Source organism: Mytilus californianus, unplaced genomic scaffold (genome assembly GCF_021869535.1).
Source record: "Mytilus californianus isolate M0D057914Y unplaced genomic scaffold, xbMytCali1.0.p SCAF_4, whole genome shotgun sequence".
Taxonomy (NCBI): Eukaryota; Metazoa; Mollusca; class Bivalvia; order Mytilida; family Mytilidae; genus Mytilus; species Mytilus californianus.
This window is the reverse complement of record NW_026262690.1, coordinates 74,097,404-74,112,028: the sequence shown is the minus strand read 5'-3', so window position 1 is coordinate 74,112,028 and position 14,625 is coordinate 74,097,404. Positions and strand designations below refer to the sequence as shown.

Genomic DNA, 14,625 nt, shown 5'->3' with positions numbered 1-14,625 from the left:
GGAGAGATTCAGTTGGCAAGGTCCCAAGTACGTCAGTAAATTAAAGTAAATAATACATGTAAGATACATGTATAAACATCGATTTGAATGTCCAAAATAATAGTTTTATGTTTACCCTAAATTGTATGGAAACATAAACATGAAATTTAAATTATCATAAATCACAATTTCTTTGACTATTTATTGGTATAAAAATAAGGAGATGTGGCAATGAGACAACTATCCACCGAAGTTCAAATAAAGTGGATGTAAGCAATGTTCAAAAGCATTCTTATTACCCGTTATATTGATATTTTTTCAACCCATTTAACTCAGTGCTATCTACTTATGTTATTACGTTAAGAAAAAAGAAAAACTATTTGTAAAATTCAGACTCTGCAGACACACTAGCATCCATAGTTTTGATGGGCTATTATCTACTTGGTGGGTTTTATTTTCTTTTCGTTTCATAAGATCATATATAGAGTATATATCTTCCAGTTGATACGACATTCCAGAGCTAGCATTTCTTATCATGGTTTCTTTAATCGAGGGTTGCTGCTTACAAGGAAGCTATTAAACCAAGAGTTCCAAGTTAAGAAGGTAAAATCAACCCTTCAAACATTTTACGGACGCTATCACGGGTTGACCGTTATGGAAAATCTGTTTCACAGATGACGACGGATATATTCCAATTGTCGTAAAAACAATCTCGTTCTCTTTTTCTAGAATGTAACCTATCGAATTCATCTTATCACCAGGTTTGTACTTACGTGAGCAACCTTGTGGAGCAGGGTCTGCTTACCATTCCGATGCACCTGAAATCACCACCGGTTGGTCATTTTTTACTAATGATTTTTTCTTTGGTATCTTTCGCCTCTTCATCACGTGTTGAATGCACTGAAGTTGGTATGAACGTTTATGTATATCCATTACCGGTCAATTTAATTTCAAGCAGGCCCTGTTGCCAATGCGAGCGAACATCGTAGATATTCAGTCCTAGTGATATCATTCATCAACTGAAGGCGACTGTCGGGTGAACATTAACTAATGACGATATCATTTGCAAATTCCTGACGCCAAATTTTCCACATTTACAGTAAACCGTTACATTTTATATTCATACGAGAAATTTTATATTTCAAAGTTTTAACGTAGTTTAACGGTTTCCCTAGGAACATAAACACAAGGGCAGCCTAAGTATTCCGCTGTAAAATGGTGTAATACTCATTACCAGATCTAGATTGTTTTTTATGCCCCCGCCGTAGGCAACGGGGCATTCGTCCGTCTTTTCGTCCGTCCGTCCCATTTTCGTTTCCGCACTCTAACCAAAATGTTTCTCATCCAAATTTTATGAAACTCAAGCACAATGTTTAAAACTACAACACACAGACAGAGTTCGAATTAGAGCAGTGAGTCACTCATCGTTCTAGAGTTATGCCCCTTTTTAACCTTGAAAATTGCAAATGTTTCAGTTTCCGCACACTATCTTAAGTTTGTCTCATCCAAATTTTATGAAGCTCGTATACAATGTTTAAAACCACAACACGCAGACAGAGTTCGAATTAGGGCAGTGAGTCACTCATCGTTGTAGAGTTATGCCCCTTTTTAACTTGAAAAGATGCAAAACTTGAGCGGGGCATTCATGTCCTCAGACACATTCTTCTTTTACTCTTAATAGTGAAGCTGGGGGGCAGAAATGGATAGCAATGTTTTATAAGACCAAACTGTTCATGTTTCCGGGGATTTTTTTTCCAGCGAAATTGATAAATATGCATCTTGTAGGTTCGCAATAAATGACCATAGTAACATATGTTTTCTACCTAAGTATAGTTTATTCCTTGAATGCCTACATCCTTTGATCTGCCGACTAAATACAGTTAAAAATATGTTGGCGTTCAAGGAATAGTGTCCGACAAAAATTAAGGGCAGTCAAAATAAACAGTAAATATAATTTGTGCTGGTGAGCTTACTAGTTTTCCAATTATAAATCACGGTAATGTTACCATTCTTTTGCAATGAATAAATATCTTATATTTTTACCTGTTTGTTTGAAATGTGGAAATCTTTTTTGGGGAAAGATTGATAAAAAAAACAATCAGCTCTCGATGACAGCTTAGTGAAAGCATATTAAATATAACTAGAATAAGGAGACTCAAGGGTGACTGGGAAATAGTAATATGGTCTCTCTTAATCTTCTTCCGACCGTCAGTAAAACCCTTGCCAAATTGGGGCGTCCGTTTAGTTTTGTGGAAAGTATAAATTCACAGCCACGCCGTTCGTTCAGAATGCAGACATTAAATCCGATGCCTCATGTAGAGAGACACAGAGAGTGCCACGCTTCCTGCACGTTAAAAAGGTTTCCCAAATTCTTTGAGTGGTTAGTTGGTGGCCTTTTGTAAGGCGAAATTTAGGTCCCTATCCAATTTACCTTATTTTCTAGTGGCAACGGTTTTAGTTTGTAACCCGGATTTGTTTTCTCTCAATCGATTTATGAGTTTTGAACAGCGGTATACTACTGTTGCCTCTATTTATACCAAACTTCCTGCCATTCAATCCGGTCGACCATAATTACAGGACCTACCTATTGTATCTATAATTGTTAATTTGTTCTCGTGCTGAACATACATGCAATATTTGCCACTGGATGTTAATCAACCAACAATCAATCATTAACCATATAGATTATCAGTAAAACAACATTATATTCAATCTATTTTATTGTCATTCGAGGGATAGATATCTTATAAAGTGTAGGCATTCTAGGAAGACATCGTAATCACCCTAAGTATATCATTTTTGGTCGTTTTACCTTTAATTCTACAGAGTTTAATTTATATTATCTAATTTTAATTAGATAATCGCCTGTAATTTAAACTAGAAGGTGAAAATCTTTATATTTCAAATGTAAATAAATTGAAGCTCCAGATATCACATGATTATATACTTGCTGTTATTGTGTTACATTTTTTTAGTATATATTGTCGAAATAATTTTCCTGTTTGACATTTTGCACGTGTTTTTGTACATATTAAGTCTTAATTGAGATTTTTAATGATATAGTTTTAAGTCCGTCATAATTTTGTTTGCAATATCATTTCTTCGCGTGACAAGAAAGGCCAAACATGGGTGAATAATTACTTTAAAAAATCATCAGAAAAGATTGTAAATAATTCAAACATGTCTACTTAAGTTAAAGGCTATTTATTTTACGATTAAAGGCATGACGTTAAAGTGTTCATCATATATTAACTTTAAAGTATAAGTGAGTGATTAATAACTTACTCTGAATTCTCTTGATCAAACCTAGGACGTATTTACATAAATTAAATGTTTAATCTTTCATGACTGAGCATTGAAAAGTCCCAGTTCTTTGTAAATGCAACAATACTAAAGGGTTATTTAATTGTCACTCGAAAAAATTCTAGTAATTTATTTTCCATTCTACGAACTAGTTCTAAAATCTAAGTCTTTTATTTTTGATAAGTTATCAATAATTGATCTTATTATAAGAACGATTCAATGAATAAACCACAACATGGGCGTGTTTCTGGTATTGCTTTCACCAAACATCCGGGTTTTAAATTTTGTAAACCCGATTATTTGCAATGTTTTGGATCATCCTATCAGAAGAAATTCATCAATACAGTGAAATCGGATTACGGCCTATTATGCCTGGTGACAATTACAATTCGCGTTTCAGAATCTAATGCATTCTGGGTATAGTTTTCAAAAGCGAAAACCATGTCCTAAACAATGAAACAAAAAATTATTTCGTGACTTTGTTTGGGGTATGAACAATGAAAGTACAAAACGTACAAATAGTCCTTATGATTCTAAAATGGACAATAGATAATTTCTCAAGTGGAAATTTAAGTATAAAGTTTATCATTTAAATAATGTCAAAACCAAAGTATTGACTACTTGGTGGAACATTCCGGAAATGATCGTCTATCCGCAGCAGAAAGATCGGTCAAACGGTACATGTAATAAATCAGAATAGCTTTTCTGATATAGCATTCTCAAGGTATACTCGAGCATAACATTTTGGAATGAACCAAGGGTTTTACCGCATGAAAACTGAAATGAACTACATGTTACTGGAAAAGCCAACCAAAAACACTCTAAAGGTCAACAAGTTTGCCACTTTTATGTCAATCTACCTGGAAATTTATAGACACATATTTCATATATTTATTTTCACAATCCTATGATCAATTATTTGACTATTTTTACCATAAAAGGCGTGGTCATATTTTATAAATGCAGTCAAATATCACAATGAAGAATGGTTGTTAGAAAATGATAACACTGACTTAGCTGATATCACAGAGCTGTTTTCTTATTCCAAAACGAAATATACTATCTGTGATAAAATGGCATTATTGACATAATGTGTGTAATCTAATACACCTTATCGCTATTTATTCCAATCCGGAAAAGTTCTGAAATTACACAACCTTTTCATCCAGTTGAACCTATCTGGGGCCCTGTTTAAACAATGTATTTTGCATAAAACTTTTCAAAGAGATATTTTTTAACCATCGTAAACACTTCAAACAAAGCATTGTTATGATTTTAATTAGTGTTTTAAAAAAGTTCATCATAATCTATCAAAGTTTCAAAATGTTCGCATTCTAAACTTTTTCCTCCCTCAACTCGTTACTGATGACGTTTGATGTTGCAACACTGGACCCAAACAGGAAGTTGTCTAAGTGACGGTTTTCTTCATATTGGACTAAATAGCGATAAGGTGTATGGTGTGCGAAAATCTGTGTGTGTTCTAACGGTCACAGTTGGTCTTATTTCAGCTTTAAGTATAGTCAATGCATGGTTCGAAGGTGGTGCATTTTGACAAAACTCACCATGTAGGAATTCAACAAGGAGCATTAATTAGGCGATAAAGGAATTCGTGGTGCTTATTGTTTTGTTTAACTTTATCCGATCTCAAACTTTTTTTTTAATTATACATTTTGTAATTGATTATTTATATTGAATTGATGGATGTTCCTTACCTGCTCTGTTGTACTGATATAAATGTTAACAATCAGGGGACGGTTTCACGAAGTTATCCTAAGACCTGTCATAAGATATATCTTAGGACATGTCTTATGATCCTCTTATATGACTGCTTCGTGAAACCGTAAAGGATCATAAAACATGTCCTAAGATATCTTAGGACATGTCTTATGATCCTCTTATGACTGCTTCGTGAAACCGTAAAGGATCATAAGCATTTTTTTTTTGTTCAAGTGAGTTGAATTCAATTTATAACTTTGTCGGTTATAAGATTAAGAGATAAAATCTTGCATTCTTGCTATAAATACATCGAGTGTTCATTGTTGATAAATCATTTTGATAGTCCGTCAACCTTTAAAAATTTAGTTATGAACAGGAAAAGGAGCCCTAATTTCACAGAATCAGAGCTTCAAACTCTTATGGATGCCGTGGAAACTTATGACTATCCTATGCCTATCACAAGACACCTCTCGTGTAGTCCTAACTTTATGACCAACTTTAAGAGATGTCTTAAGTTATGACCACTTTGTGAAACCCAATTAGGACTAAGATGTGTCGTAAGACCATCCTAAAACATGTCTTAGTCCTAAGACTGCTTTGTGAAACTGGCTCCAGTATTGTTAGGTAAGATAGACTTTATAAATCAAACAAATACTTTACCAATTAAATATATCAATTAATGGCCAACATATTAATGGTATTTTTGTTGACGCAACTCTGTCTTGGTATGATCATATTAATCATAGTATCAAAAAAGTTTATTCTTCATTAGCATTACTTAAAAGAATCAAGAAATAATTGAATCAAAATGCACGAATTCTATTTTACAATGCTTATATTATTCCACATTTGGATTACTGTTGTTCAGAAAACTAAAGACTGTGCAACACGATTCCAACCAAAAATTCGAAGGTGAAATCAGATGTTCCGGAAGAGTAAGCAGTTCCTGCTCCATATGAGGCATGTGCATATGCGTGTAGCCTGTAGCATCAATTTCGTCTAAACATATTAACTCAAACAAAATTTGTCTTTATTTGATTTCTTTTAAATAGGTATGTGTTACCTTGCTTCGCTTGACAAATCTGCTGTAGTGATACAGTACAATGTACTGAAAAAAATCTTTCAAATTAACAACGGCAAAAATTCTTTCACTTATCCTTACAAAATAATCCGATTTTACATTAAAAAGATGAAAATAAAAAACAATGCTTCGTTTAAAAAAAAAAGAGAGTTTACAATTTGATCTTCTCGAACATTCTTTTTGAAAATTTAAAAATTAAGAACCTCTAAAGAAACATAACTCGTGAATTAAATGTAAATTCTTTGAATACATGGCGCATACCAGAAGTTTTACAGTGAAATAGTGAAATTTCGATTATTTCGTATTTACAGTGAATATTAAAAAAACACACACAACTGTTTGTGCATTACACTTTGATAACGGGAAAGTGTATGTACATGTATGTCGGTCAGGATCATAACATGTAGTACAGGTGCATTGGAATCGTTGATTGTTGGGCTAGAGGAAAGATTGTTTGAGATATCTAGCATGCTAATAAATCATTTAAAGGAAAGAGAACAGAATGTCATTTTCAAAGATGTGGTGGATATAAACAATGAATATGTACATAATACAGTAACCTATATAGCTAGCCAACTTAAAACCATATCTTAGAATTGAGCAGGGAAACGGAGAATGTGTCAAAGAGACAACAACCTGACCAAAGAGCAAAAAACAGCCCAAGACCACCAATGGGTTTTCAATGCAGCTAGAAAATCCTGCACCCGGAGTACAATAATGTATACTAGTTCAGCGGAATGGACTCCACACTAAACTCCGAAACATTTAAATGAACCAATTTTTAAAAAACACACAAGACTAAAAAAGGCTAGAGGTTCCTGACTTGGGACAGGTGCATAACTGCGGCGGGGCTAAACACTTTTTTTGGAGATCGCAACACCCCCCTGTATCTCTAACTGATGTAGAATATACAAACACACAGCAATACGCACAGTAAAACTCAGTTTAAAAGAAGTTCTGGTCTAGGTAACAGAAGAAACTAAGCGAAATGACAATAATCAACACAAATTAACAAACACTACTAGCAGTTACTGACATGCCAGCTCCAGACCTCAATTAAACTGATCTGAAAGATTTAATGTCATATGAAAATCAAGAAAAATCCCTCCCGTGAGGGGTTTAGTATCGTGTCATCATGAATTATACAAGAAGAACATAACCCGAATCCTAGTTCATTTAACTTCCGAAACATTGAAAGGTTAAAGGTCTCCTCTGTTGGGTAAAGCTATCAATAATCTTTACCGTGATGTTATAAACAATATGCATACTTATATAATTATTGATTTTCTATCGATTTATGAAATTTAAAACATCGATCCTTTTAAATGCACGTATAGAAATAAAATGAGAATCACATTATATGTTTTAACAACGAACACCCAATACCATTCAATGGAAGAATAACTTGTCGTCAGTACAGTATTTAAACATTAAATTTTCTTGCTTACGCACAATTAACAAATACATTGGACGAACAATTGATCATTTGTTACGATTGAATAGTGTATTCAATACAATTCCTGCACCTAAATAAATAAAGAACAAGGAAGTACATGGTATCAGGTTTAAATCAATGCTACATAATTATTCTGTTAAGTAATTAGTATAATACTGTTGAATATCTATGTATGAAATAATAATCACTGAATAGAAAAGAAAATTGAATTGCAACAATTTTGAAAGTAATATTTTTTTCTTTTATTTCAAGTGTGGTCAGGATTATATATTTTCCCGGTTGTATTTAGCAAGTTGTTATTTCAGTTTATTAGTTATTTTTGTTTTAGCGAAATATTTAATATCCGATTCAGTGTTTGTATTCTCTACAATTTCCACAGATTATATCACACAAAATGTTCCGGTCTCTTATTGGATAAACTATTGCATCAAATGGAATATTTTCGAAAATCGTATTAGAATACTATGGCTGATAACAAATATCTTGGTAAAACAGCCCCAGATCTGGGTTGGTCTAATGTCTACGACAGTGCTGGTGACGGGAAAACATTTCATTTGAACGAAATTCCAAAGTGGAGGCTTGGAAATAGTTACAGTGCAGGATTTGATTACATTTCAAGTGCTGGAGAAAACATAGCAGACAGTAAGCATGGAATAGGTGAATCCAGAAAACCAACAGAAAGTTATGACAATAGAGGATTTGTAAAATCAACGAAGTCACTTTCAGCAACTCGTGATACTAAAACTGCAGTATCAAGTTCAACCAGGCTTGATCAGTCTGCCGACTACACAGACGATGAATCGTCAAGTTCAAGTAATAATGGTAATCGTCAGGATGAACAGATGCTAACATGGAGGAAAATGTTACTAGACCCTTTAACGGCTGGTCAGTTTCTTTCAAGACAATGGCCAAGGGTGAGAAAGTATTTTTCTGTTTGCATTTATTCATTTGAAATCTTGAAAACAACAGCATTTATAGAATTTATAATATTAATGTTATTTTTCATTCAATTAATTGAAAACCCCAAGAATGGACTGAGGTATAGAAATATTATGGCCATTTTGCCTTGGTCTTATACGCAGGTCAGCAGTTAAACGCTTTCCAAATTGAGTCGTCCGTTGGTTGTGCGGGAGGTATAAATTCGTAGCCACGTCTGACCTGAATGGAGACTTTAACTTCGTAGCGTCGTGTAAAGAGAGTCCCACGCTCTCTGCCCGTGTAGAACCGTTGCAACAACTATTTGAGGGATCCGTAGATGGCGTGTTTCAATACTAAATTGATGTCCATATCCTATAAACCCTCATTTTCAATGGCATTTAAAAATCCCCCCTCTCATTCCGGTCGACCCCCTAGTAATAGAACCTACTTTTTGTATTAATTGTTGATTTTTTGTTTGTTCTGAACATTCATGAAATATGTGTCACTTGACGTTAGGCAAATTACAATCAATCAATCACTCAATAAATGGGCATGTAATGGTTGCGTTAATTGCATTTCAAATATACTATTTGATATTTTATATACAATTTTTTTTTCTTAGAATATATATAGATACAAATGTTAACTAAATTTGATGTTGAAAAAAAAATTCGTAATCCGTTTTAGATATCTCTACGCGCTTCATATACACGAAAGGAACCATACGTTGCTCCGGATGAAGAAGATGCAGATTTGGATCTTGAAAAGGAGGAGAACGATACCAAAAGACGGAGAAAGTGTACAATATATGCGATTATATCTGGAATCTTGCTAATAGTAATTGCTATAATACCAGTCATTGTGATTACAAATTTGCAGAAAGAACGTAAGTCGAATCATATTTGTATGTTCGTTTCCGTTGATGTACGTGCATTAAATCGTAATCAATAGATTTTTGCTTGGTAATGACGGAGATAGGAAGCATTTCACTAGGTCTGGAAGTTGTTGAAACATTAGGGAATCTCAATATCAAAGAGATTTTATGATATGAAAATGAATATCTGTAGTATATTTACCAGAGAGACAAATATCCACCACAAGACAATATAGTGAAACATGTAGATATATACGGGTAACGATATGGCCTTCAACCATGAACAGTCATATATTGTATAATAAGCTATAAAATGCACCGAACATCGAAATGTTACACAAGTCAAAATATAAACACCAATTTTCTTGAAAATGATATACTTGAAGGATATTTCATTCATCTACATCTACATATATCTATAACGTTATAATGTTCCGGAAGGGTAAGTAGGTCTTGCTCCCTACCCGACACCGTCGAGTTGTTATAGTCAGTACAAATGCGATGATAAGTTTCTTTCAATGGTGTCTCAAATGAGGAAAAAAGGACAGCATTGTTGGTAAGACAATTGCAACATATTCGTTGTCAACCGGGACACGCGGTCAGCAATCCCTTATGGCGTCCGTAAAATATCTGAGGGAATGTTTTCAACTTTACCACTTGGATAATAAATCTATCATAAGAGCAGATTAGAAAACTAGTCATATGTTACTTGTATATATAAATAACAATAATATAACATGTTGTTAAAACCAAAATTTCACGACAATCTTAATGTATCATTGTGCGAATTTAGTCAAAATTGAAGGACTTTTAGAAAATTGTTAAAGCGTAAAATAGATCACCATTTACCAAGGAAAAATTTACCTTATCTTCCATTTTATTACTTCCAACAGTTTTCTATTTGTTTGAAATGATTAAAATGAAAATATAAGTTTACAAATTGCTATATCCGAAGCACTTTTTCTGGATTAACCTTCACCAGGCACACTAAAACCCAAACTATTTAGAGCCAAGGAGTATAAATATACACCAGTACTTGAATATTTTATGAGCTATATGACCAAAAAAAACATAAAAAGAAGAGACAAATTCACCTCGGGCCAAATTTCCTGACCTTTTGTGCTAAGTGGCGTCAAACAAACATCAACCGATCAATCAATCTTCATGATTTAGAAGACTTTATAACGGAGAATTTTAAAAGGTGTACCTTTCGAAATGGCACAGAGAATTTTCCAGTAAAATATATACATAAATATATATATATATATAATATTTATCATATTAAGGAAAATATTTCGTTTAAACATGTTTTATTCATATTCACTCCACCATTAAGAATATTCATGATTTTTAAAGTTAACGATTGCATTAAATTTGTTGTATTTATATTTTAGAGGATTCTTCAAAACTTTATGGTGAGTAAATTAAACGAACAATACAATATGAATTTAAAAGTGCGTTCGAATTAAAGGAATAATACATCAACCCAACGACAAAGCCCAGAACTTATAATTTTGCTGTCTCTAAGAATATCTATGTTATACTTTTATTAACGATTAATCTTATCACTTACATTCCTCATTCCGACCAAACTGAATCTGTGTTATTCAGAAAATAGAACGATATGATATTTTATCCACCTCCTTTCAATGAAAGTCTTTTTTAATATCGATTCCTAAAAAAACATATTGCCATTTGATAGAATGAATAAATCCGATCCCTTACCTAATGAGGTAACTTCCTTATTAAAGACAAACATGACTTGTCTTAACTTAGGACTTTTAAAGAATATATATAATTTTTATGCAGTAGCGTTTATTCTAGCCTTAGCTCCTTTTCGAGTACTGTCGAGCAATGAGCAAGGATCCCAGGCTACGTTTTAACTTGTCTCCAGTGATGATAATTCATGTATGATTTGAACTCTTAGCAGATTTCGTAAACATGTTGTCACTTTTAATTTGAATTCTATGAAAGAATAAAGATCCTTACTATGTGGTATGGGTTTTGCTCATTGTTGAAGACCATACAGTCACATATACATGTAGTTGTTAACTTCTACGTCATTTGGTATGTGGTTCAGAGTTGTCTCATTGGCAATCATTCCACATTTTCTTATTTTTATATAAGGTTTTTTTGCATTAAATATTACCGAATTAAACTGTTTTGACATGAATTGTTATAAAACTTGTATAGGAGTTATTCTTCAAGATCAAGATAAAGCATCTACAGAAAAAAACATTTTTTAAAAAATTTTTTTTTACCAATAAATGTACCAATAAATGTACAGTCAACATTACGCTTTTACACTGACAGCAGCAATATCAGTTGAGACACAGGGTTCCGTGGAGTCTTTTACGAATTTATTATAATACTGCTTCCATTTGAGAACTAAGGAAAAAACGGCAGGACCAAGTGGTTTGGGGATATCCCTCTTATGTCCGAAATACTGTTAATTTTTTAGTACTTTTTTCTTATTTTTGTCAACCACATTAAATAATGGTGAAACCACATCGAATAATGACAAAACCATATTAAGTAATGACTAAACTATATCAATAGATATAGGAAGATGTGGTATGAGTGCCAATGAGACAACTCTCCATCCAAGTTACAATTTATAAAAGTAAACCATTATAGGTCAAGGTACGGCCTTCAACACGGAGCATTGGCTCACACCGAACAGCAAGCTATAAAGGGCCCCAAGTCAATACGAAACCATATCGTGTAATATCGAAATATCATTAAGTAATGACTAATCCATATTGAGTGATATCAAAACATCATTACGTAATGTCAAAACCATATTATATAAAGACAAAATATCCTCAAGTAATAATAAAACAACATAACGTTATATCAGAGTTCCACATAAGACAGCTGTGGCGTTCCATAGTTAGTTGTATTATGTAACGTTTGATGACAATGCTAACAATTCTTTGTAAATCGTGCATGTTGGTATTACTGTGGATTTTTGTTTTAAAGTACTAAGTCTTTTCTAGAATGACATTTATGATCAGATATTTCTATTTACTCTTTGTTGTTTCACCGATTGTGATAGGCTTCATTTTTGAAAAACTAATCACAGGCTTAATTCGAATAACGAAACGAACAAAATCATTGCCTAAGTGAACAACACATTTTTAATTCCTAAATGCGGGTAGAGCTTTTTGGTCACTAGTTTAATGGTTTTTTCTTCCATAATTGAAATTTGGGATAAGTTCTTCTTTATATTACAATGTCTTTTAAGTAAAGTAAGTAAAGCCGGAATTATCTTGTCTTTCCGTTTTGTTTGCTTATTGTGTTTGACTTCTGTTTTAACGACTTAAATTCTAATTTATATTTCGTTTTATTATTAAGCATTTTTTTTTAATTTAACAAAACGTAAAAGAAACTTGAAGTTCGTGTTTTGGTACAATAAAAAAAAGTAAGCTAATCAAATCTGAAGCTTTTTTTATAATTTTTTAGCTAACAATATTAGTAGTAGTGTTCCTGACAACTAAAAAAAAACAACACATTTATAGTAGATATTTTGGCTTTATATTCAACCACCAGTTATTCTTTAAGGTTGGATGTGCGATGGTAGCACTTTAGAGTATTGCACATTACAGATACATGTAGTATAAAGAGTATTTGTTTGTAAAGCTTGACAAAAGCTCGCATAAATAAGACGTGTAAAATAATGGTCTATTTGTCTACGTAAAACAGTACACTTAGTCCATTAGAAATTAATATTAAGAATATATTGAAGTAAATACCTAATTTCCTGCTTTAATGAATTAAATACTAATATTATAACCTATATATGTAAAATCGGTTTTCACAGTTTTTAATAATATATGATGATAAGTTCACCATTTTTTAAATTTTATTTTCAGTCAGAGTTAATATGACAGTTGAAGTCGACAGGACGTTTACTCAGACATTGACGAATTCTCGATCTCAAGATTACAAATCATTCACAGACGAGTTCTGCTATGAGGTATGAGATAAGCCAGTTCAAACACACATTTTACAATGTCTATGAAAACCAACCATCCACTTCATTTGAACTGTGGTGGATAGTTGTATCATTAGCAATCATACCACATCTCCTTATTTTTAAAGTGGAACTTATCTTTATCCCTTTTCACAAAGCAGTTCTCAAGATTTGGCAGCATTTTCCTGCTTCGTCACCTCTGTCCCGTCCCAAACCAGATAACCATTTTGATCCCGATCGAACGTCATTTCATCATTTTGCAATTAATGAATGACTATTATTTAATTTGAATTTATTGAACCATAAAATTAATTTTTGACTCTTCACATTGAATAATCCGCAAAGCGGATTATGTAAAATGTGAAGAGTCAACAATTAATTTTATGGTTCAATAAATTCAAAATAAATTATTGTCATTCATTACAAATAAATTTCTATCAAAAATAAGGCTCAAAGAGCTTTTTATATTATTTATATTAACAATAACAACGTACACACATGTTGGCGTATGAATACACAACGTCAGAGTGGGCGTGTCGCCATAAAAATTGACAACATTGAAAATAAAGGTAATACTTTTAACCAATCAGAAGACAGTAAATATACCAAATTTATTTATTATTGTATAAAGCTCAAAACAGAAAATACAGATTTCCTAAATAAATTCAGTGCATCAGAAGAGTACGTACTTCCATAGCTACCGTCGTGTAATCAACAAATCGTCTGGTTCGGGTTGTTTAATTTGTTGTTAGTATTTATCGCCATTTTAAGTACATTTGACTTAATCATTGCGGCAAGTTTTTATTGGTGGAAAAAGCCGGAGTATCTAGATACGGCAGGAAAACTAGCAAACGTACCTTGCCGAAGTAGCATTTGGAATCATAACCTCAGTATTGACAGGCTACCAATCAATGTGGACCATGACCACTTGGCCATCGGGGCCACGGTGTCCGTTTTAGATACTTAGCTACTTTTTTTTTTTTTTTTTTTTTTTTTTTTTTTTAAATCAGAGCGTTTTTGTTTTAAATAATAGTTGTCAATTATTATAAATGGATACGTACAAGTCATTCATATTTTTGTTTTGCCACGTTTTTCAAACAAAATATGATTAATTATTTTTTATATTTCTGTGGTAAGAACGAGTAGTGCATTCGCAAGTCAAAATAACACCCGCATTTAATTTACACCGTCCTAAGTGTAATATTAAGGGCTGAAAGAAGATGTATTTGGTATTATAGCAAGATGTTGTGGGGAATTTGACAGACTAGCAAAATACGTTGCATGGCAACGGGTGACAAAACTGTTGATATTGACAACCGAAA

At 32.8% G+C, this 14,625-nt stretch overlaps 1 protein-coding gene across 1 annotated transcript in view; it reads left to right on the top strand.

Moving 5' to 3' along the window:
- The first annotated feature begins 7,884 nt into the window (after positions 1 to 7,884).
- Positions 7,885 to 14,625, top strand: part of LOC127738483 (uncharacterized) — a 32,914-nt gene continuing 26,173 nt past the window's right edge. The window contains exons 1-4 of the mRNA XM_052249759.1: positions 7,885 to 8,449; positions 9,141 to 9,339; positions 10,722 to 10,742; positions 13,203 to 13,306. Coding sequence (XP_052105719.1) covers positions 8,000 to 8,449; positions 9,141 to 9,339; positions 10,722 to 10,742; positions 13,203 to 13,306 — 774 coding nt within the window. The 5' untranslated portion in view covers positions 7,885 to 7,999. The remainder of the gene's footprint in view (positions 8,450 to 9,140; positions 9,340 to 10,721; positions 10,743 to 13,202; positions 13,307 to 14,625) is intronic.